General features: G+C 30.4%; 1 protein-coding gene across 8 annotated transcripts in view; it reads right to left on the bottom strand.

Annotated features, from left to right (window-relative positions):
• RhoGEF2 (Rho guanine nucleotide exchange factor 2) overlaps positions 1–27,317 on the bottom strand; it is a 1,010,441-nt gene that overhangs the window by 332,265 nt on the left and 650,859 nt on the right. For all 8 annotated transcript variants that reach the window (XM_075355529.1, XM_075355530.1, XM_075355526.1 and 5 more), the window contains one exon: positions 8,085–8,211. In XM_075355529.1, the coding sequence (XP_075211644.1) occupies positions 8,085–8,211 (127 nt within the window). The remainder of the gene's footprint in view (positions 1–8,084; positions 8,212–27,317) is intronic.

The raw sequence follows: 27,317 nt of genomic DNA, 5'->3' as shown, positions 1-27,317 counted from the left end.
TGTGTATTGGTAAATTAACACAATTATTTTATTCTAAACCTAAAGAAGTATATTTTTCACAAAACCTTTTCGTTTTATACTCCGTTTTTCTTAAAACATAAGAAAGATAGAGGTCTGGGACCAATTTTATTCAACATCTTACATAAAAGATCATAATAAGGAAGCATTAAATTTACCCCTCCATTTGTATCCTAAGAAATTTAGTACGGTTTAATTTCACAGAAAGAGCAGAAAGAAGAACTAAATGTTTCGCGAGCCGAAACTCGCAAACGAACCTTTTCTGACTTTTATATATATATATATGAACTTTTTCTTATTTTTGGTTATAAAATCATCTCCCAAGAGATTGCCGGGCAATTTGATATCACGGATATATATATATATATATATATATATATATATATATATATATATATATATATATATACGGTTAAGGATTAAACGGTTAAGGGAATATCCATTAATAATTGATTAAGAATGCAAGAATCAGAAATGTAGAAAGTGAATTAGTCTACATGCAAACGTGCATTGCCACTCGTCTTTACTGGTGACCCAGATACTAGTTTTAAATAAAAATATAACAAAAGATGACCATTATCAACCACAGTCCATCCCAATTGACACAACAAGAGTTCTTAAAATAGATTCCTTAAGCCAATTCTCCAACGCCGAATTATGTACAACTAAATCCATGAGTAAATCAAAAACATTATAATTAAAAAATGCCATTTTAACTGAGTGATTGATAACACAAAAACGTAGATTAACAACAAAAATCGAGTATGTAAATAAGACATTATTATTTGTATATAATAATCGAAAACCTATACGACTAATGGATTTCTTTTTAAATAATTTAACTTTACATATGTAGTTGTAAAAAATATGAATTATATATTTATTATGTATGTTTTTTATAAAATATTTATCTACAATAGAACCATCGAAGAATAAATACTTCGTTATAAAATCAAATTTAATTTATTTCGCATCTTCAATGAAATGAAATGTACGAAAGCCGATCTGAGAAATAATATTACAAAAATATTTTTTACGAAAAAATAGAATTGCTACATTGACGCGTAGTTCAATATATCAATAAACGAACCTCTTGAACAATGATAAAATGAAATATAAATTTGCTGCCTGACTTCGAATTTACGTAAGTAGATCATAAATATAAATTGACAAATCAAGCAATTTTTATTCAGTTGAAATTACATTCTACAAAGTAATAAATAAAATATTCACAAAATATTACATTAATCACATTTACGGACCGAAGAATAGTTGAAAAGAATAATAAAATTTATCCCGTAATGAACATTTTATTTGCAATATGTTCTTTTAGGAAAAAACTTTTAAAAAAATCTTGCCCACTGGCAATCTGTTGAAAAGCCACACCTATTTGTTCAACGAAGCTTTTAAAGCAATCATTAATAAACTAATGACGTTATCTCAAGGCTTCTTTAAACGGTTTACTAACAGAACACATTTTTACTATCACAAGCAAACAAGTATGTTCGGTTCTAGATTCTCATGAATGAATTTCTTCGTGTTGTACCACATAAATATGACATTAAATCTGATTCAATTATATGAATGAAAATCATTATTTCGATTCATTCATTGAAATAATTTAAATATTAATCTTTTAAAATAAATTGAATGAATAGCAACACTGAATGAACAACACTACCATAAACAATGCCCTTCACCAAGATTAACAATTTCTCATTCCGTGCAATTTAGAATAATCAAGAAAAATTCTTTCTCGGTCAAAACAAACCGTCAAACTAAAAATTTTCCTAATGAGGAAGTTCCATCACTAAGCGTCATAAACGCGACAGGCGTTAAGCGTCACAACATAACACGCGTATCATTCTTGAAAACATTTGGTGAAGTTAATAGAACCTAGCAACTACGAGCTAGCATCTAACATAATTATAGCTTTTTCTAAAATTCAGTAGAATAAAAAAAATGCTGGTTCTAGCTAGAAAGAACCGTTAGTTTAGCCGAAAGAACCGTGGTAAGAAATTTCTTGGGTTTCATTTGCTAAGCTTAGCTACAGCTAGGTTTTTGGTTTTCATGTCGTAACTTGTCTGTCCCCAGTTCTCTTTCTGATATCTGTACACGGCGATTTGACGACGGGCTCAGTCATATCATCTCGTACTCATCCGCAATTCACAATGCATGATTTGGCTATTTTATTTGTTATTTAATCTTAGTAGCAGAAATGTCATCTAGTGATGAAAACGATGGCAGTGTGAAGTAATTTGACAGGTCACTCACTATTTATTCAACTTTTAAGTGTACATCCAGTAATAACTGAAAATCCAAGACTCCTAATTCAGTTAAAACCAAAAAAGAAGCTTGGAAAACTACAAGTGAAGGTACGGTACAACTAAATAAATTGCTGAGTAAAATGAAGAGTAGTGTAAATAAGAAAACCGACAAAACTACATCAGGCAACAAGCCTATCAAACTAAAAAAGTGGGAAAAAGAATTTTATGAAATTATCAGCCAAGATAATAATCCAGTATTTTCTCAAATGTCAAACGGCAATCTGTCTGTTGGAAGGGGATGTAAGCCACTCGCTTCTGCTATAAATATGGATAGTGATGATGATCTTCGCAATTCGGAAGAACTTACTGATGATGGAAACTTGTTGGCAAGTAAAATAAGAAAAAGTGCTAAAAAGGTTTCAGCTTAAGAAAGTGATGAGACCAAAATAAAATGTTGTTTACCGAAATTTGTTATAAAACAAATCTATCTCCTTTAAATCCAACCCTTCTTACTAAAATAAAAATAAACTAAAAAATAAAATCAATAACTAAAAAATAAAATTTAAAAACCAACATAAAAATTGCAAAACGTAAGCCGTACATGTATGTCTCACTGTGCGTACGCTAACGTGCATGTTTCGATGTGCGCGTGAGTTTATTTTTTATTTCTTTAATTTGATTTCCGTAATTTTACGTTTATTTATTAATTCGTAAATGAAAAAAAATATAATAATAATAATAATATAATTCAATAAAATCTAAATTAATACAGTTAAATAAAACAACTTAAAAAATATATATATAATATTATATACATTTCTGTTCTTTTTTCATTCACTCAAAAACATCATTTCTTGACGTTTCTGCTGCCCCTTAAGAGTTGTGGCTGCATTTTCACATTGCTGTTCTTCAGTTTCCTTCTCATGAAAGGCATTATTGTCGTTATCAATAACATCATTAAGGAATTTTGCAATGTGTGCTAAGTCTATCCGACATACCTTGGGCACTTTCTTCAAAGATACGCGGACAGTTTCCCAAAATTGGGAATATTTTTTCAGCTGCCCGAAACACCTTTCAATGAAATTTTCTATGTTGCATTAGCAGGTGGTTTGAATGGTGCCATTAACCACAGAGATATTGCGTAGCCGGTGTCATCAAGTGACATGCTCCACCATCAAAACTTGACATAATTCCCCTAGCAGGGGCTTCTGCGCCATATTCGTGCATCATGAACATTCCCTGGACATTCTGCACCCACACTTGTAAATCCTTCAAGGGCGTCACAAGTATCCTGGACGTTAATACTAACCCTTTCGATTTCTATACTTATTCCCATGTAACTTGGGTTTTGTTATTTTCACGTGAGTGCACTCCACAGCACTTATTACATTCGGTAAACGAAACGGTCTTTGCCAGAGAACTTTCGCTTCATTTACTTCTGCTGTTTTTGCTGGAAAGTGGATCCGTTTCGGATATTTGTTGATTATTCGATAATCTGTGTACTGTGTATAATCTGTGTATCAGCCGTAGATCTGTGTACACTAATATGTTTGGCAATTCCCGACTGAAATCTTGGATCGGCAACAAAACTGAGAAATATCTCAGTTTGCTTTCTTCGAGGAAGAGCTCCTCCACGTGTGTTTGTCTCATTAAAGAATTCGGCGGCTAAGTAATTAACACTATCAGACTCGAATCTTAACAATTCTTTACAATTACGTGATTCGTGGCGAACAGCGTACTACTTTTGTTTCGCACATACATAAACTTCGACATCGCTCGAATAAAACTAACGACTAGCTTGAAAGCTAGCAGGCCCCTTGGCCTGACTTAATAATCCCTTAGAAACTGCTAAAACTATAAAAGTTAGAGGTTTCTCTTTATTTACACCAATTTTTAAGCTAGAGCTAGAAGTCCGGAAAACCTAGAAATTACTAAGCCAAGTTACATCTAAGCTTTTTTATTCACTCAAAACTTAGCACGTTCTTATAACAAGGTAAGAGTTAGGAACTGCCAGGTTTTATTCACATCACCAATTGCAGTCAAGATAAAGAACAAGTTCCATCGTCGGGCACACAAGAGGAAAGTGATATCCGGACCGGTTTCTTTTTCGCAGAGTCGATTACACTTTCGCACATCAGCACGCGAAATCCAACGCAATTTAAGTGATATTAGCTCGACGAGCGAAGACTTATTCTGTTACACGCCAGAAAACGGTTATTACTATTTTCAGAGAGAGCAGATACGACTAGTACTATTAAACCTCACATGTTTTGCATGCGTCGGAAAAAAAACAAAGATTTGGACGGATAAAGGTTTCCACAAATTTACTTACTCCTTTCAATCACGTAACAATGTGTTACTTGTAAGGAACTGTAAGAAATACATACAAAAAAATTTAATTATGATCTGAAATGAAAGTAAGGAAATAACCTTATCATCGATAACCGCTTTCGTTTTCCATTTTTCAAAACATATTTAGCTACCGTACAATAAAACGACTGTAATTTTTATTTTTAATTAAAATAATTAAATATGTCTTCTACAGAAAGATTCTGTTTTTTTTTTTCAAAGGCAACGACATAACTGAAAAGGTTGCAGGTTTCTGACCTTATCATAAAATAGAACAAAAGTTTCAACAATAGAAGGTGTTTTAAGAAAAATTCAGAAATAAAAAAAAATGAAAATTTAGAACAAGTAGATTTTTCTTTTACAGTTAAAACATAACTGTTTTCGATATATTAAACAGAATTTACTGATTTTTCTAACCTTTCACTGAAAATAAAGTACTCCTCTATAGTAATAAAACTTATAGCACACAACCTGAGCCGGAAAAAATAAAACGACCAGAATGAATATAAAAAAAACGCAACAGAAAAAGAAGCGCAACACATGGCACACATTGCACTGGAGCAACAGAAAATACTACAAACAAGCAGCTGGAGCAGTTATACGTGAGAAATTTTCTAGCTGTAACTAAAGAAAGAAGGCGTGTAGTATAATAGCCTGTTAAATTTGCTTACGCTGAATAATTATTAGCTGTAAAAATAATTAATCACAATTTTATTTCAAATTCTAACTGAATAGCTATAATTACGAAAGCCGGCAGAAAACCTATCAGCCGCTTACCGAAAACCGATATCAGAATAAACTGATTTAAGATACAAGCCATAAAGGAAGCGACTGAGCATTATCACAGCATAAACGAACAAAAATTCAAAGAAAAAGCCTAGGATGAAAAATTAATTTTACATAATAATGTCGATTAAATATAAGTTTCAATAAAGATTACCGGAAGTTAAAAATCATCTAACTATTAATAACACAAAATAAAGATTTCAAATTAGCAATAAATAAATCAAAGAAACATGAAAAGAAGCTAGGACGACATAACAGGGGTTAAAAGAAGCAGGAAACGCAGGGAATGAGTCAAACAAAGTTTGCAAAAAGCAGCTGTTATTGATCCAACAATAACAGACAAGGTCACTTTATAACTATTTTATGCATATATGATGTACAAAATACAACAAAAAAAAACCGATCAAGAAAACGATATATCACGACTTTGTACACCACAAATTAATTACACGGATTCTTAATGAAATTTAACGTATTTTTACATAATTCAGATTGTCATTTTTTGTGTGAGATGTATGCAATTCATTTCAATTTTAATAAAAAAAATAAATAAATAACCGATGTTTCGGTTTATTATAATACTATTAAGATCCTGAATTTTAGACCTTTGGCGGGTAGCGCCGCCAAATTAAAAATAAGCAACTATTTAATAACCCGTAACTTGGCACCCGTGTCAAACAGACGTATTTTGAAGAAGAATTTAACAGAACAGAACTCGATGTCGATTTCTTTTATTTAATTTTACATCGAAAATGTAATGTTAACGTTATATCGAGAAGATTAGGTTTTTCTCAGAAAGGAAAGCAATGGGCTACTGAAATATAATAATCGATTATATTGAGTACAATCATACTTTCAAATATTTAAAATTCAAATTTAATCAAAATTTATCACAACAGGAAAAAATTCAAACCTGTTTGTTATATTGTAGATTGAAATAAAATTTTATAATCGTATTTTGTATAAATAACCCATTATTTAAACTTTTATAGTTTTATTTGTTTCTTGTGTTGTGTTTGTTGCTTACAAGCACAGGAGGATGTACTCAGTAAAACTTTTCAAGGAAAACGATTAAATTAAATGAAATTTAGTTTATAAATATTCATCGAATAATTTTTTTTAAATTTCGAAACAGAAGCTGTACACTCCTCATTCTATGGGCAAATACGTTTATTTTTTTATTTTTAGGTTACTGAAAGACATTCCTAACGGATGAAAATTAAAGCAAATAGAATTTTTATACTACAAACGGGAGTTCCAACTTCTGCCGTTTTTTGCAACTAAATGCAAAATGCATTTCTTACAACTTCCTTTGAATACCTTTTATTTGAGAAATATTTAAGAGCAAAAATATTTTTAAAATAAACAGGTATCTTAAACCTTTTTCTGCAATTACGACCGATCGATATTTCTACGGGAAAACTAGAGAGGTTATTATCGTGAAAATCAACAGGAAAATGTTTACTGGGAGTAATTTATAAATTAATTACATTTTGCAGAAAATCTGTAAAAGAGGTAGCTGTAATATTAATAAGGAAATTTTCCAAAAGCTGCAAGAAAAACAGAAAATATCGTGAAGCAAGATTTTGCGATTCTTTTAGTTATGTAAGTTAAAATATCATTTTAATGAACAATATTTAATAATAATAAAAAAAAATCGTGTTCAGAAAGAAAAAGAATGCTAGTGACATACAATTATCGATTATTTTACCACAATTTCATGCATTTCAAAATTTCAAATTAGTCAAAGATCTATATTGACTAATATTTCTTTATTTATATGTATATATATATATATATATATATATATATAAACATTAATGATACTTTTGTAGTTAATAACAGGTTAGTATTTATTTATTTTTCACAATTTGAAGGATACAACTAAACAATGACTGCACTGTACACTTATAAGACGGTTTAAATTACACAAACAAAAATCCCTATGCAGCATAGCATAATTGTAAAAATTTGTTACGTGTGTGTAACTTATATCACTTTCCCAGTACATATGTATTGTGGCAAAACATACACATAACAATACAGGCCATATATACTCTTACATTCCTACTTAATTTTTCTTCTACATATAATTCATATTATAGGTACAGCTATCGGTGATGCAAGTATATTTGTTTATGGCTTCAACAAACTAAAATCCAATGTTCATAAGAAACAGAAAAAAAACTAAATTTATAAGACAGGAAAACATTCTTTTTTTCTTCTAGTAAAATAAAATGAAGATTCATAACATTAGAAGGAATCAATATTTTTCAACTACTAAAAGCAGTAGCTTGCAACAAATCTCTGGATTTCTTTTTAATTTTTCAGATAATCTCTACCTTACAGGGACTTTTTAACGTATGAAAAAGGATAGGTTTAATCCGAAAACGTCCGGATGGAATGCTGATACCCTATCACTCCACTACAGGACTTACAAAGTAAGGCATATGAATTTTTAAAAAAAATCTAAGCATCACAACAAAAAAAATAATTTTCAGTAAATTATCATTCCTTCGTAACGAAAAATTTTGAATACGTAACAGAGCATTCATTTAACCCAGAATGTATATAAATATAAATAAACAAATCAGATTACGCAACTCACTTATACACACGCCCATTACAAACAATAGCATATAGACAAAAAAAATTACGACTCACAGTTCGTGGGGGGGTTGTGAATCATCTTCAGGCTCGTGCTGGGTGGAAGAACTACTTGTTTTTTCTTCTGTCTCTCGCACCGGGTCTGGCCTGCGTTCAACTCGGCCAGCTGAAACCGGCCGGTCACCTAGAATCAAATGAATATCAATTAATATTAAAAAAGATTAGAAAAAGTTTTAAGCTGTAACATACACAAACAAATTTAGTTAAATAAAAGAAATCAACCTAAAAGAGGTCTATTATTTTCTAAGCCGATTTCCTAGTCAAATGCATCAAGATAACGTTATGAAAAAAATTATATTTAAGAGAATTTAACATCAAAAAATTTTAACGATCTGAAAAAATCCATTATGAATAATAAAATTTTCATTTATTTAATAATTTTTGTATACATTTAATATTAAAACACGTTATAAAAATATCAATTAATAAATTATAAAACAAGAAATAATCGTAAGAATTAAGAGCTATATCTATATTTACAATACAGAAGTAAATATTAAGACTTCGGAAACAACAAAACGAAACGTGAAATCGAAAACAATAGCGCCACGCTTTTAAATGATCACGACTTAGCTTTCTCCATCACGGTTTTGGTGCACTTAATCGAGTAAATAAATAAATAAGTAAACAAGCAAATAAAGCACACATCGCGCTCTGAAAAACAAGCAAATGCAACGATAAAATAAAAAAAAAACGACCGGGTATGATCTGCACGTGCACTGTTCTCATTACACGTTTTATGACAATACAGTGTATCAAAACAGGAACAAAGATTTAAATTTTAAATATAGATTCTTAAAAACGAAGTTAATAAAAAACTACACGATTTTTTATTCAAGATTATTCAAATCATATGCGACAGAGAGAAATCTGTAACGTTATATAAAGCGCAGGAATTCAAAACAATGTAAAGTAACGAAACAAATACCTTGTTTGTAAAAAAAAAAAGTTGCTTATAAATATTTTATCGACAATAAAGACAAATCCATTTCGCTTAAAAGGATTCTTTAGTATTTTTTAACTTTTTACTTTAAAACTTCAGATTTTACATCAACGTTCATCTAAGATTTATAAGAAACGGAAATAAATGTTGAACAAACAATATTACTAAATTAGGCACCAGCACCCTTCTGTCTCTCAAACTCTCTCAAAGTGTTTCAAATTAGTGATTCTTATTAATTGTCAATCCTAATTAAAATTGAAAATTTTTACAAATTTATGTATTCAAATTCAATAAAATTTTCGAAATACATCTAAGTACCTTAAATTTCAAAATTATGCGTATAATGCAAGTTTTCACAAAAAAATTAACTTATCCTCTTTTTTCTAATTATTTCACCATGTAAAATCTGTACTGCACAGTACCTGAATCCCATTCAATGTTTTCACGAAAATTTAACACTTTAACGAAGTAAATAATTTTTGGCAAAAATTGGGCATTACCGATACATCGAGAACGAAAGATCAGGTTTATTTTTGAATAAAGAAAAAGCACTTAAATTTGGAAATTTATAAGTTTTATTCTCTATATCTTAAGTACAATTGAAATTTTGTTAAAATATTTTTAAAATTTCATGCGATCCGATTTTAAATTTCACCCAGTATATAAGTTTAATAAATATGTTAAAAGAGTATACAATCAGTACAAGATTTAAGTATTGATAAAAAATAAAACAAAATTATGTAAGAACCGTACATTTTTTGTCCGGTTTTCCTCTAATTTTAATTAAGTATACTAAGCTGATATGGATCTCGCTTAAACCTAATAAAGATGTAAAAGAATTCTTAATATCATGCCACAGGTTTTTAAACGTATGCATGAACGTACGTGTGTACGTACTAACGACGTTTCAAATAATTGTTGTGAAATTAAAAAAACAAAATATATTATTTAAAATCAGATATACACAGAACAATAAAATACCAGGCACCGCACTACAACGTATTTCATTGTGCTAAACTATCGTACTGATTATTGTTAACAGAGAGTTAACGCATAACTAATAATTAACCTTTCATAAAGTTGTCTAAAATAATTACAGTCCTGCGCAAAGACTACATGCATATCGGCACGCGTATGTAGGGCTAAACGACGTTATTAACTCGTTATGACCTCAAAGGTAGAGGTTTGAATTATTCAACATACAATTAGATTAATCCGTACGCACATTAAATAGATGTCAAAAAAATATGCATCAACACGCAACTGCAACTGCACGAAAATTTACGTCAGCAGTAAATTAATTTCCCCTTTACATATATTAATTTTATTTTTCGTAATAATGTAAACTAAGCAGAACAAATGTTTAATTAATTATTTTCTAATAATAAAACTTAGCTTCTTTCAATCATTAACAAAGATTCAAGACAGCCTTTTATCTTCAAATTAATACAAAAATGAACGTATCCTGTCAACAAATCCTTATTTTTACTGGTTGTTTAGTTTTTATTATCGGAGATCCGCCTTTTAGAAATCTAATAAAACAAAAGAAAAATAATATTTTTGGCCGATAGGAAAATGACAATAGCACATCACAAGCACCCGTACGTAATCAGGCGATTAATTACACATAAACTGCAAATATCAATTGATCTTCATCAATGATGTATGGAATTATAACAAACTTTTTAAAATTGTTTAGCAATTTCTTAGGGATAATTTACATGCGACCGTATTCTACTCCACATTTAAATTATTTTGATTCAAAGCCCTGAGGAAAATCACCCAAGAACCTAAATATTCATAAAAGCAGGAAGACAATTAACTTGTGTATAAAGTAACAATTATCATTACTAGATCTACTACCATGAAATGATAAATACATATTACATATTTTTATATATTCGAGGTAAAGTAGTAATTTAGAAATGGCTTTATTGTACTCAATGTTTAAAGTATAGCAATGGAAGAAAGAACAGGCAAATGGGCATTTCCAACGTTGATAAAATATTAAGTGTAACATTTTAATTAACCAAATAATCCGTATTCTCAATACGCGATTGTTTTTGCCTAAAAAACGAAAAACTGGGTTTGGAGGCTGTAGTTTTTTTCTAGGTGGAGGGGGGACGGATGAGGGTCAAACCTTAATTTTCGAAAAATTGGGTGGTCGGGTTGGAAGGGTGGCACCTCAGAAAAAGCCAAAAACGGATAAATACCAAACTAGTCCGGAATTGGTCAAACCGTTCCCAAGATACAGCATAAAATGTATCACAAACATGGATAATTCTTTCATAAAGAAAATACGTATATAAACAACGAGGTTACATAAGTTCAAGGGGCATTTTTTTTAGTTAGCGACTTGGAGCATCTTAGCGACTTGAAAATGTTGCTAAAATGTGTTGTCATTAGAAGCAAACCTGTATGTAAAAGTTTAGAGCCTATGGATAACCGGAAGCGCTTCAAAATTCGACTGAAAGGTTCCTTACCATAAACCTCATAAACATAGTCCAACAGAGAGTTAATATAAATTTGGTAATAATAATAAAAAGAGAACAGAAGCAAATATGATATTATTACTAGGAATTGTAATAGACCTACGTGAATTATCCTTCAAGAATCTTGAAACGAAGACATTAAAAAAATACAAATAAGGACAACTGTAAACGTTGATGTTGCAATACGTTACACAAGCGTACAATAAAAGCCAAGAAAGATAAATAATACCATACGACTTCTTAGTAAAAACTATGACTAAAAAGAACGCTGACGTTATTAATAAATTACTGTAAAAAAACCCAAGGGGAAAAGTAAAAACAAACAATTGACCTTAATACCCTAAACAAAAGAGTGATAACTGCAAAAATCGTTCAATTTTAACAGCAGCATTTTCAAAATGGGTCTCATTAACCACCCATTAATTGCAGTTTCAATGTAGTAATTAATACTTGATAAAGCGAATTGTTTAAAAATACGTTGCTTTAGACACTAATCTCTAGAGTGCGACAGTCACGTTGAATGCATGTAAACAATTACATTACATCTTAATTGTTAAAATTCCTCACAGCCTACCAAAGTTATAGTAATAAATGGAATTTTTATTACCAGATAAATACTTTTATTCGCCATACCCACACGTATTTTTTAAGTAGTCGAATTGTTTAACTGTACGAAACTGTTAAAACTTAAAAACATATTCATTTAATAATGCGTTTATTAAATGGAAGCATTTTCAAAAGATTACTTTAATAACGAAAATAATAAAAGGGAAAGATTCTAATTACACACAGTATAATTTATCACTTACCGTGATCTACAGAAAATGACTGAACAATACTGAAAAATATCACGTGCAAAATATTCTGCAGAAGTTAAATTTAGTTCACCAAGCAATCGGCAAACTGTTTGTAATACATATAGTACACATTACTATGAAAAATAGTCTGACTAAAACCATAAACAAGTATTTTTGTTTAATACGAAAATTAAATATTTTTATTACTTTGTAGCAATTTTTTATTCAAATTTTTTTTTTAAATTTTAGTTATAAAAATCTCCAAAATGTAGATGTTAAATTATGGGTATTAATCTGAAAATCTAGAAAAAAAGATGATACATAAGAAATATTCTTAAAATTAACAACATAAAACGAAAAACACTGTACAATAATATTTAACAGGTCGCATTAAATATATTAGTATGAAATATATACACTACGCGGTAATTTTCTGTTTAATAAAAGAATTAATAATACTACTAATTAATTCAACACCACGTTACCAAATGAATTATAATTGGCATACAGAAATCGACAGTCATATATATATATATATATATATATAATCGACAGAATTTAATGAAGGTGGGAAACTTTCTTGCTGTAGTCTGTTATTGTAATGGGTACCATGATTCGACTTCCGAAAAATTTCGACATATCATCGCGTTGAACATCCCCCACGCCTCAAAGCCACCGTCAGTTCAAAAGTAATATATATATTAAAGTATATATACATATTTAACTTTTTTGTGGACACGATAACTGCCGTAATTTTGCGCCAATAACATTCAACCTGATACGTAAAATATAATGACCCAAAATCTCGGTAAAGTTCATTAACGGCCAAAATCGGACAATAGGGTGGAAATGGTGGGGGGGGGGCTTTTCTAGAATACAAAATATCGCTATAACTTTCTTATTAAGTAAAATATCGAATTAGTTCAAAGTTCCTACTATTCTTTGGATAAGGACCTAAAACTTATGTAAATAAAGATTTTTGATATCGCCAACCACTGGCCCAGGGGGTGGAAAAATTGGGTTTTGATGATAAAAAATATCATATCCCCCTTAATATGCACAGTACCGAATCGGTTTAAAGTGGTAGTTAGTCAAATAAAAACTTTTGTCAAACAATTTTTGATATGACCAACCCTTACGGCATCCTTAAGGGATGACCAAAATGTTGCTGAAATTGTAAGATGGGACTTGTCGTACGCTAAACATGTGAAACCTTTTTTCATATGCAACCATTGTCGTATTGGGTAAATCTGAAGTTTTTATAAACTTTAAGGAGGAAATCATTTTTATCCTCTACTTAGCAACGGCGAAATCTATCTACGCCTTCCGGCGTGCCGAAAGGGATTTTTGTTATTTTGCTCTTTTATTTAAGAACTCGTTAAAACTTAGGATCCATCGGTATTTAAAAATATAACGTACTTCCGAACGTAAGTATATGAACGCACTTAAATTGTTAAATCTCAGAAATATTTTTTTACTATGTATTATTAGATGTGCATATTTCACAGCACGTTGAAATTAGTTGCCAAGAAATTCTACACAGAGTCATGTCACCGCCCTATAAAGAAAGCTGATACGCCCTTTACGTATACAACATTCCATAATATTAATACATACAAAACAACTGGGAACCGTTATTCCATATAATGCAAAACTTGAGTGCATTAAACGTGTCCGTAGAACATAAGAAAGTCTACAGTACAAATGCACTGTATAATAAAGCAATTGTACTACCACCACAAACACAATAAAATGTACATAAACATAAAACGGTACTACAGTTTCTTAAAAAAATTTTTTTTCAAAGCCTACTCCGATATTAACTGTTAAAGATCTACTGAAATTATACAAACTAAATTTAAAAAACTTTCCTATCAGATCGTATTAACATTTTAATATATTAGAACCCGGTAATAAATCTTTGGGGAAAAATTTCAAAACATTTTTGGATGATGGTGCGTGGGACGATCAATGAAACTGAATAAGTTAAATATAACTGTACGACATAGCGAATAAAATAATTATTTGAGACTCAGAAAAGACACTTTATAAACACAATACATTATAGAAGTTGTTTTAAAATATTGAGAAAAAAAATTAACAAAACAAATCGAATTGTACTGCAATCTGTACATAACTTTATAAAACGGTGAAAGAAGCCGTTGAAAGATAAAAAAGCCATCTTATTATAATAATTAATGTCTCGCGAAAAGGACAGGAAAGCAAATTTTAATCTCTACTACACTGCCGCCGGCTGAAACCACATCCTACTCCATTCCCTATTTCGTAAATTTTATTAGTTCACTTTCACATAAACTGAGAAAAATTAATACAAACAGGAAAGTAAAAACATTACACAGTTTCTGATACGTTATATAACAATCATACTATTATAAAACTGGAGTGCACATATAAAGCAATCCAACCGCATGAAGAAAACAATTAATGCGCATTTTATAGATAAAATTATGCAATCGGATATAAAATGCCTAGTAAAAAAATCAATACACAGACACACACACACACTCGTATACATTCTTATCTAGCATACAATTTTTTTAAAAACATCAAATACAGAATTTATACGTTGTGTAAACCTAATTTCATGTTAAAAAATTAAAATTTTAAAAAAGGGACTTCATTGAAGTAGTTTCGAAAATATTTCAATATTATTATTTTTAATGGTATTTTTTTATAAGTCGATACATCAAAGTTTACAATCGTGTAAAACCGTTTGAGAAATTTAAAGCTAATCAGGAGACGATTTATATTTAAAAGAGGGAAGAGGACGATTAAAAATAACAATAAAATTTTACAACTTCCCCAAAAAATATAAGCCGGTAGCTAAATATATCAGTATTATTTGATATACGGTGAGTTTAACGAATAATTTCCGTCGGTATTTGAATTATTAAAACTATCGCTTATATATCTTCCACAGTGTACAAAAAAACTTATTTCATGTAAACAATCTATCTTGATTTCGGGTAGTGAAAATACCTTGCAGTTATTTTCGAATACGTATACTTTCCTGAAAAATAACGTTCATTGTATATTAACTGTTACTATATTATTATATTACTTAATTTTTGCTTTTATTAAAGTATAAAAGAAAAATGCAAGTATTTCTATCTGTTAAAAAATGCATCCTTCCACCATATTGTAGTGCGTATATAATTGAATATACGGAGGCTGTTCGAAAAGTAATGATAAAAACGCTCTAAAAAAGAAATTTATTCAATCTTTCAAATCTACATCCTCTTTTTCAAAGTAATCCTCCTCGGTACTAATACACTCTTCCCACCGTTCCTGCCACTTTCTAAACACGAACGCCAGACCACCTTTCTCGAGCTCCTTGCAGCGCGCCTCCACATCTTTGATTATCTCGTGATTGGTCCTAAATTTCCATCCTCTGAGCGGAGACTTCGGGAAACAGCCAAATCTGGATTGTATGGTGGGTGGAGTACAGTTGCAATGCTGCAAGCGTTCAAGAACTCGACTACAATGTGAAGTACGTGGGGCCACGCATTGTCATGATGCAGTAAAATTTCGTTAATGTTCTTGTGCGGCCGTTTTTTCTTAAAATGACGCATCATGATCAAAACCGATTTGTAATTATCTGCCGTGACCGTCTGACCTTGAGGGACAGCAAATTGGTTCAAAAAACTCTCGGAATCGAAGACTATGATCATAACCTTACCGGCGCTGCGATTCATCTTTGCTTTTTTTGGAGGTGGAGACTGCGCCCTTTTCTATTAAGAACTTTGTTGTTTCAGCTCGGGGTCGTAGTGATACATCCTAGATTCACCTACGGTTATGATTCGATTCATTTCTTCGTTTGCTTCCCAACCAAACCAAGATAACAGGTCTTGACGCACGCAGACATGATGCTGCATTTGCTCCGGTGTGAGCAGGCGCGGCACCCATCTGCAAGGGCAAATCATTGTGCAAAATCGAAAATGCGCTACCAACTGAAACGTCTAGACATACGGCAAGCTCCCTAACGGTAATTTGTCGTTCTTCTCGGACGATAGCGGCAGCTGCATTCTTTACTACCTCGGTGCGAGACGTTGAAGGAGGCGGCTCGTCTGCGATGCTCTCTCTACCCCCCTCGCTTTATACCACTAGTAGAAGGTCATCTGGTTCATAACATCTTCACTATAGACCGTAGTTAATAATTCATACACGTATTTTTGGTTCTTCACGCGTTTCACTAAAAATTACTCGTTACAACGTTGCTCTAACTTTTTATCCATGCTGGACATGATAGGCGAATATTTAACACACGTTACGCGAATAGTCATATACGTCCACTCAGTGCACCGATCGACTTCAAACTGATCTTTATAGATGGCTAAGTATTACCACCCTTCGCAACACATTTTCCCTCAAGGTCACTATTATAATTACTTTTTGAACAGCCCTCGTGTATTTCTGGAAATCTTCTCTTATTCGAATATAATAAAATAAAATGTTGGTTAAAACTTTGCACATAATGAATATTGTACGTTATCACATACCAAGTTTTAGGGGAAATAATGGGTGGATATTATAATGGGTGATACTTTAGGTGTTGAGATTATGTGAACACTCTCGACCCCAGTTATATTATTTTTTTCTCTAATGGATCTTCAAACTTCAATTATGGGTCGATATATCTTCAGGAAGAAAGAAAACGAAGAAAATGTTCCTACATGTTGTTAAGTGTTTGTATATATATGGTTTTTGTATTATTCTAAACCGATCAGTAATATCTTCGCTGTAACCAATGGACGAACTAGACATAAATTAAGAATACTATTAGCGAGATGTAACTACAACACTACAACGGCAACACTGGAGGCATCTAGCGTTGATCTAATAAAGCTTCCACATTTCATGAATTAATATAAGCTTGCTAGGAACTTAATTTAAATAATAAAGATTCAGGAGTAGAGATTAGTTTTCCTACAATAACGATTTACAGACGCTGAGAAAAAATAATCAATTTCTCAGTTTCCACAGAGGAATATATAAAAACGGTAGTAAGGTAATGAAGTTCTGTTTTGTCGGACAGGCGGCAATCCTCCACAAAAGTAATTCCGTAAATAACACACACAAATATACGGTTCAACAATATTATATTACTCTGATCAGCGTACACTATAAAGGGATTCAAGCTTTTTTATTATCCTGTCAAGGTTGGTTATTCAAAGAATTCTTATTAACGATTGAACTCAGGTGTAATTTTTTTATAGGTTTCAACTCTTTCTTCTATATATATATATATATATATACACACACGAGCACGCGCGCGCGCACTATAACTGTGAAGCAAGAAAATGTTATTTATTCCATTTCTCTGTGCCTTAATGTAATCGACTGCAAAAAATATACTTGTTTTAATTATTATAAAACAACATTATTATCATTATTATTTATGGATTTAAACGTTTTCCTTACTGCTGAAACGAATTTGTTGTTACTTCAATAACTTTTCCTGGTTTTTGTGGACTTCAGAAACAGAAAACCTTTCCTTTACTTTTTTCTGCTCAGTTTAATTATTATATTTGATGCACAGTACATGTAAAAATGTTTCGATAACCAGATTCAAAATCGATGTTTTCAAAAAATTCGCAATCATAGCTTCAAATAGAAAAATTCTGTTTTGATTTTGAATTTTTATTAAAGCAATTTGTTCACTTCCTTTGATGCTTATTAACCTTTTTTAAATAAAAATAATATTATCAATCATTAAATAAATTAAAAAAAACATCTATTTCCAGAACTTATAAACGTATACTCATTCACTATTTACTATATGCATTACATGTTTGTTGACATTACAAAATAATAATATGAAAAAGTGTTTTTATATCCAAATAACTTAAGGGATTTATATACGCTCCCCGCAATTAATCCTGTATAACAACCTTTAAGCAAAAAAAACTGCCTATACAATACGATAAATTTATGAATATATTTCACATTATTTGAATTTTTAAGGTAATAGCCCCCCCACTGTTCCTGGTTCGCTAGAAAACTGACAAATGTTTTTCAGTAAAATTCAACACTTTCATTCATTAATGATCGCTGAAGTATTCATTGACAATAGTTAATAGTTGAAGTACGAATTACAGACATTCATTTTAAACGAACTACTGCAGTTAAATAGACTAAAAATAAACTGTTATAAATTATCCTTCTAACCACTACGTCAGACACGCCCATAAGAAATGATGAACACCGAAACACGATTGTTCAATCTCAATGAAACTAGCGCGTTACCTAATTTTCTTCGGCAGTGAATACATAATTCTATTTCACGAGGAAAGAAACAACTACAGTAAAAGAAACGAACAGCTAATGCCAGCGTCAAATCATCGTAGATGCTGCAACACTTCTACATACTTGTATGTTAACAATTTTAAGGTTATCAATAAATATGTAATGGACAAAAAAAAAACGATTAAACGAATTATCATAAATCCGAAACCGCTAAATATACGAAGATTATAAATCCACCTATTTTTTTTTTTCAATTAAAAGATTCCTTACTACATTTATGAAATATCGTTGAAAAGCTCTCAATAAGAACTTATTACTTCAGTTAAGAAAAAGTCCAAAATTAAAATCTTTTGGGATTTTGAGCTTTTTGGGACACTTTTAGTCCAGTCGATTGCTATCCAAAGGGGAGGTGCACAACTAGAAGTTAAAACAGTCCTAAATGCAAAATTTCAACATTCTACGGCTAATCGTTTTTCAATTATGCGAGATACATACGTACGTACAGACATCACCCTGAAACTAGGCAAAATGGATTCAGGGATGATAAAAACGGAAATATCCGTTTTGATCATCCCTGAATCCATTATATTATGTGATTCTTCGCGAAAAAAAAACCGAAATTTTTCAGGATTACAATACTTCCTTGTACGTACAAAGAAGTAAAAATTTAAGTTCAATTATTTAATATACGTAAATCGTTCACGCTACTAAAAATATGTAAAATATCGGGCAAATAAAACTGTTAAACTAAAAATGACAATTACAGAATGCTGATGTATAAAATGAATTTAACAAGATATAATATTACAAAAAGCAACAACAAAGAAGACGTTTTTAGCTGTGGAGTTACGAAAATTAGGTCAAATTCCTAACTTTTTTTGTTTTAAATGTTCTGTACAGCCGTACGTGAGATGAGAAATGATTGCCCGTATATATTTCTACTACGAATTCGCAACATAGTTTACGTGTATTAACATGTAAACGTGTATAAGTCTGAGGTTAAGTATAACAAAATAAACTACCATTATTAATGTTACAGGAATGAGCGCAGATAACCATATTTTAAAGCGCTTATACATTTATAGTAAACTTTTTAAAATCTTAGTCATAAAAAACAACGCTGCTGAAGACGTAAGAGTCAATTATTATATCATTTCGCGAATTCACAGAATGCACGCGCGATTAAATTACTTAATATTTTTTATTCAGATAGATGATCATAAAAGGAGATTAACTTTGTACCGATTTCAAACGAAGTACTGCAAATAGTATCCAAAAGTTTACCTTCATGTCAATTCAAAAATCACGGGTATTTCGCGTTATGCAATACTAACGCGAATTTTCAAAATTATTAAATATTTTATAAAGGAATTAATTCATAATTTACGTATAAAACGTATAAAACGATGAAAACATGTTCATTGTGAGAAAAAAATTTCTATAATACACCTTTATCAATTAATTACTATCCTTAAATAGTCTGCTAAAATTGTTTTAAACGACTTATAATATATTCTTTACGATCTGCTTTTCTTCATTTGGTCGCCATATTAACTTTTCAATATCAAAACACATTATGGACACGTAAAAAAAAAAATCTTCGTTAAACAACAAACTTTACTGTTCATTTTGTAAATTTATTTATTAAACAAATATTTCTCGGAAATATAAAGATATATTTCTCAGAATTGTACCGTGTAAAGCCGAGACAATCATAATGCACGGACGAACTGGGCTTCTTTATTTGTATCGCACATATAATCTTAGCACTCTACCTATATATACTCTTTGACGCGTAAGAAAAATTAACTGCATTAACCATCATTTAATATATGGCATGAAAAAGCGTAAAATGAGGTAAACAAAAACTAGTGTAAGGATTTATTATTCTACGATCTTAAGAACACGAAGTTTGAGATATTATATATTTTTTGTATAAAACTAAAAATATATGTTCACGTTACAATTATGAGAAGCTAAGTTTTGAGTTTGCATTTTAAATGAGTTCCAAGAAACAAACTGCAAACTCTTACTTTTACACGACTGTTTTATATATATATATATATATATATATATATATATATATATATATAAAACGTTATATAATCGTGATAATTTAAATTCTCATGCGCTGAATGATCAGTTGTTTTCTCATTCGACTATGAGGTTGTAAACAAAACAAGTCAAAAGACCACGCCCAGCAGAAAACAATACTAGATTGAAGACTATCGATCCAATTCTTTTAAATAACCAACTCGAGTCATCAAGTCAACTTTCTGCAATAATATATCTTCATAGTTCATCCTGTTCATAACCTAATTTCAAACGTATGAAATTTCACAATAGTTATTTATAAAGACGGTTTTCGCAATCGTACAATCGGTTAACCTTAGAATTTTAAAACGTTACAACTATACTTAAAAGTAAGAAAATGAATTAAAAAATCGTCACAGGCCGCAAAATTAGGAAAGGTTTTACAAATGAGGCAAAAATACTTAAAACTGCTTAATACAAATGATTTACATGTTTAAAAAAATATAATCACAAATTTGAATAGAATGATTTAATTATCCTCTGAATTTAGACAGGACTGTTAAAAAAAAGAAAAACAAATTTAATTTTACAACCAAAAATACTGTTGGTTGGTAATGACAAACGGTGTCATTCATTTCATTCGACCGTTTTAACTTTTCCAGTAATATGAAAATAAGAAAATGCGGACAAATGAGTAGTTATACACAGATTTCAACCGATGAGATTTACGATCTTTGAAATGGGAAAGCCAATATTATGAATCATAAAAACGTTAAAATAAACTGCTAAAATACCAATGTTCGTTCTTCAGACAGAAATTAAAATACACGTTAGCTAAGGTCAAATAAAACTTAAGATAAATGTAAACCTTATACTTTACATTCATCTTACCTCGAAAGATAATTAATTCTATCTGTTTGTGACGTCCGATGCATAAAAAATTCAGCAATTTTGATCATGAACTACGTAATAAACCAAATTTGCAATCAAGTGTTTATAGCCGTTTCAGTGTACATTTTACTTTTTCAATATACGTTTATAACAAAGAGGTTTTGCTATCTGTCAAATAAAAACTTACACAACAAATTTTTTATTTATTGATACTGGGAACTCCCTGCGTCTATTCTGTTTACAAGTTGGTGGTTCAACTTATAAACATCCCAACCGGTTTAGTTGGAACGGTTTAATTTTATAACCTGTAAAATTAATAAATTATTATTACTTTTAAGAACAGCCTAAAAGAGGGTGTTATATTTGAAAAAAGTACTAAATTTTATTAAAATTTTACCCGTAGTTTTACCTTATAACTTCAGAAATAATAAATTCAGCAATTGGAAAAAATACCGTTAAAAATTACATGGAAAAAGAGCATCTTAATCCCACAAATCTTAGTTTATAAATGTTCTACACCTTGTGTAACTTTTTATTTTAGTATTGCTTAATAATTTTATATAAATGTTGACAGAAATATTTTTCAACTTTTATCACAGGGATAATGGAAATCTTTTAAAGGAATTATTATTTTTTTTATTCAAATAATCTCAAACATTGTAATTTGAACAGTTTTATTTTACGGAACCGTAATAAAGAGTACTTAACAAAAGATTGAATCTACGAATATATATTAGCCGACTAATGTATTATTCTGAATAAGAAAATAAGTAAATAAATAAGGAAATTAATAGTTGCAAATTTAAAAAAAAGTTCATATTTCAGCGAGAGGAGGGACTAAAAAAATTATTATGCGCAATAAAAATTCCGATGAAGTTCAGTGACATATTTACAAACGTTTTCTTTATAATTATATTTTGCAAAATTAACATTAATTTTTAATAACAAAATATCAAAATTAAATTTCAAATACATTTTAAAATGCTCAAATTAATTCATATCATGAACCGTTCATAATATAAACGTCTAATTTTTCCCCCGCAACTGGTTTGGAATGCGTAACTTCAAAAATCATTTTTTCCTTTCCTGACAAAGATTATAATTTTCGTTAATATTGTTCTGACATTTTATTCAAATAACAATAACAAATTGATGAAAATTAGTCTTCAAATATAATAAATATATACACACATAACGCTAATCTTTTTAATGGGAATCTATAATATAAAAGTTAAATGGCCATGTAAAACAGAAATATAACCTACGTAGTTTAAAATAGAATTCATTCATATTATGCGGGCGGCTAACACCACACCATACGATGCGACGAAGAGAATGCTGTAATTATAACAAGACAGCAGAGGTCTTGAACTTAGTAGTGGGTTGCATAAAACAGGATGTGATACATCACAGTGTATACTACCACTGCTCAACAACAAACGAGAGAATAACAAATGGGTTTTACAGGCTTCAATATATATATATATATATATATATATATATATAAAACAAATTTAATTTCCACTCTGATTACAATTTTGTCACACGCTATTATAATTGACAAAAACATCAATAAATAGCATTACAATTCTTGACAAAATTTTAGAAAATAAGAAAAATAACTAAACCTTTTTTTCAAAGGTAATTAATTGAGGTTCATGACATACATCCTAATAACTTAAGTGCATGTTAAATATTATCACAAAAAGTGTTAAAAGGCAATTATTTATCTAAAATTTTACAGACAGATGAAATATAAATAAAGAACATACGATGTAAATTTGCTAAAGAACAAATACAATCATATCGCATCAACTGTCTAATCAAATAAATATAATTCTATCAATGACTAAGCAATTATGCTTAACAATTTGTTACGACGATGAATGCAGACAACAACTTTAATCGAACAATTTATTCTCATAAAACAATTAACGAAACAAAACCACAAATTAAATGATAGTTATCAATAAAAATTGTTAAGAAAATAATGTAAAACATATTATAAATATAGATACAATAGCAAACTGGATAGTAATGCGTTTATATAATTAGTAGAATTAATAAATAATATTAATATACCGAAGAAGTAATTTGTAACTGCAACCAATTTATCAGAAGATTGTATGTACGTATAATATCCACTCATTTTACGTCTTCGACCTTAATCAGAAAAATTTATGACGGTTCCTATTAATAAAAAAATAATTACGTAACAGGTAAATCCTAATTAGAAAGTAAATATATTAACAAGATTGTAAAAAAAAAAAAACTGTAGATCAAATAAAATCATTTTGGTAGATAACAGACAATTTTTTTCAATATCTCTTTGACGAATTACATATTGTCGCATTTTCGCCGCGGCTCGATCAGGACTGACAACTGAAAATGTTTATATAATTACAATTTATTAGTTTAAGAACATAAATAAAATAAGACAATAAAAAAATAAAATAATAACGACAATAATAAACAACTCAATAATAATGACAATAGCAAACAATAATAATAACAAATGAATATAATAATCATAGTAATTATAACCAAAATAGTAATAATAAAAAGCTATTACATACAAAAAAGAATTTAAAGTAATCGTTAGGATTTATTTATAGGTAGTTAATATATTTCAATCCCATTGACAAAAGACATTAGCATGACCGCTAACACTTAACCAGCAATAATTAAACACTAACGCTAACACTTAAACCAGCAACTATTAACAACAATAGTACAATACAGAAGACAAGCATAGTGTTCTTTAACGGGAAATACCTTTGCTGTACACAAGTAAAACTACCCTAACAATTTATGAATGAAATTTAGTACGCTATATCTTTCACTTATAGTCTAGTAGTAACGTGCCGAACCATTTTTTTGTTTTCGAGTACTGGGAATTACTTGTGACGTCACCTTAATCGCGTCGAACTTTGCACTAAAAATTCATTTCCTCACTGACCTCCTCGCAGAATACTCTCGCTTCAAACTCGCACGATAACTCCTCGTTTAGAACTCTATCGCAGCACTCTCTTGCAGACTCACACAATAACGTCTCACTTACTCTCCTTACATTTTGACTGTCAACTGGTCTTCCCCGAGTATTTATACTCCTATCCCCTTTACCTGGAGGACCAGACTCCCGGTTGAGCGTGAGAACGATCTACTGAGCCCTTTCATTCCCATGCATTCCTAACTCGGGTCCGGTAACTCTTTTTAAGGAACAAGATCTGTTTAGGTGTGTCAGTGGGCAGTATTACAAAAGACATTTATAAACTGACCTAAGACTGACTTATTATCTTTACTGAAAGAGTATCTTTTAGCCCCTTTCTGGATTCCTCCCATTATTATATTTTCTACTACTTCTTTCTTAATTGGCAAAAATCCGTTACTCAGGTCCGTTATACCGGTCTTGTTACAATATAAATAAAGTTTTCTTAAAGAAAAATCTGTAGATACGAATAAGCTATTGCAACAAACAATGAAATCGACCGATCAATAACTGAATATCCGATCAATACAAACGTATTTTATACACGGCAACTGTTGCACCCATACTCTAATCACATCTATTATATATAATCGATTGGCCATGAAGGAAACCAATCTTTCTTCCTTAGAATATGTCTTGTTCTTGCAATGTAGTCAAAATCAGTTATAAATTTGAAATTCATTATCATAGCGAAGATAAGAAATGGCGTTAACGGGACTAGTTGGTCCTGAAAAGAGAGTGACATCATCTTCAAACATTTAAGCATATGAATTTTATCGTTTGAAAATCTTCCACCTAAGTTATGCGGAAAATCTTAAGTCAACAGAGGATCTCCTACAGAATAAAAAGAATCATCGAAACGGGTCCATTTAGTAAAGAGTAAGGATCGGAACAAAAAAACCCGAAATATAGTACGAATCGAATTGAGAAGCTTCTCCTTCATCGAAATTTTGATAAGTTGCTCCTTAAATAAATTTTAATTATAATCACTGCCTTATCGTTTTTGTGCTTTCACGAAATTAAGAGATACATTCACGTTTTATTAGCAAATGCATCATCCTTAAATACCTCTGAGCCTTTTATGCAATCAGGTGTTCTGTAATTTACTTCTGCTTTGCGAAGATGAATAAGTCCTGATTAAAATAAAATTTCTTCATAATATACAAAGAGTTATGGAATCGGTCTGTCGTGGACCATACGCACGTTATCCGCAATTATAAAAGAATCTGTTAGCATAAGATGAGGTTTAATTGAATTTTCTCAAATTAAAACGTTCAATTATGTACAGAGAATATCTCGCATTGCCGTCTTCAATTTAAACTTTTAAAAAACCTATGAAAAGGATTACACAATAGTAAATGTTTTTACTAATTAAATAAACGTAAACTTAACATAATTGTATTAAAACACGCTAAATTTGATTTATCTAATACGCAGATACCAGTCCGATACGTATAATTTAATTTTTTCAACGTATGAATTGAACTCTTTGTCTATGAGAATTTTACTTCCACACCTTTTTGAACGTACAAACTGCGTTTACTTAGGGATAGATGATATAGAGCTAAATTTCCTTAACAATAAATAACCAGAATAAATGAATAAAACACAAGTCAAAGGAGGCAAGAAAGAAATAATCGTTAAATCTGATTACCACATGAAATTTTTTTTTTTTAAATTAATTTTATCTATCGTTTTCCTCTGAAAAAAGTATTAAGTGACCTGATTTAAGGATAATTAGGATTTAATGGAGGAAAAAGTTAATAATAATAATAATAATAAGTTTAAAACTATTGTTAACGGTCATTCTTCTAAGACGTACTACTACATGTTATACTTTACCAGTAGTGTGGACTGGTTTTTAACTACGGGAAAAAATTAAAACTAACGAATATGGAAAAGTTAAGTTTTTTCTGCTTTCACCTGCTACTACCCGTTTGTTTTTCCCCTCGATATACGCACTGCAAGGCCTCTTCACACCTGCGATATTCTCCTTCTCTCTGAACTACTAAACATCCCCTCTTCTTTCACGTTCAAAACTAACAACAACAAACAGCTGTATTGCCGCCAGATGGGACGGCGCCATTTAACCTACCGTATTACCGAGACGATTGTTTGTTCACAAGCCTTCCAAGAAATCGAGGTATAAAGAAATTCTACCCGGCGGAAATAAAAAGCGCTCCATCACTTTTTCCTATCATTTTCCTAGCCATCTGAGTGATCAAGAAAATACTGCGCCGCTAAGAGTCGACTACATTAAAATAAATAAATAAATATATAAAATATCTCTTTCCTATGAACTCCAAATAAATCTTTTATAAAAATTCCGTACAAATCTGACATTATCACTCTTATTTAAATCGAAGTAAAGGGCATAAAAGTAAATTATGAGCTTAATAAATTATGACATTTAGTCGGTTAAAATTTTAGTAATACATCAAAGAGAACTATATAAGAATCATTAGGATTAAATGTATTAAGGTATCGACGAAACAATAAATTTAACAAATAAAGAGATATTTAATTTATATTTTTTAATATTATCTCTTAAGACCCCGAAAACTCACATACATACTATTTTTTCATTCAAGTACGTAATTCTTGCGGATTAATACACGTATGCTAAAATTCGGTGAACAGACCTGGGTAAGGCGACTGCTTAAAAAACGCAACACTGATATGAATTCAAAAATGATATCTAACAAAACTAATTTTATCAAACCGGTACATTTTAATCACCGTGAACACTCATATTTTTAAAAGCTACTTGTACAAAAAGTATAAAAGCACGCTTGCGATTCATGCGGGTTCTGTTTC

Source organism: Lycorma delicatula, chromosome 2 (genome assembly GCF_047948215.1).
Source record: "Lycorma delicatula isolate Av1 chromosome 2, ASM4794821v1, whole genome shotgun sequence".
Classification (NCBI taxonomy): domain Eukaryota; kingdom Metazoa; phylum Arthropoda; class Insecta; order Hemiptera; family Fulgoridae; genus Lycorma; species Lycorma delicatula.
The sequence above is the reverse complement of the archived record's forward strand: the minus strand, read 5'-3'. Positions and strand labels throughout refer to the sequence as shown.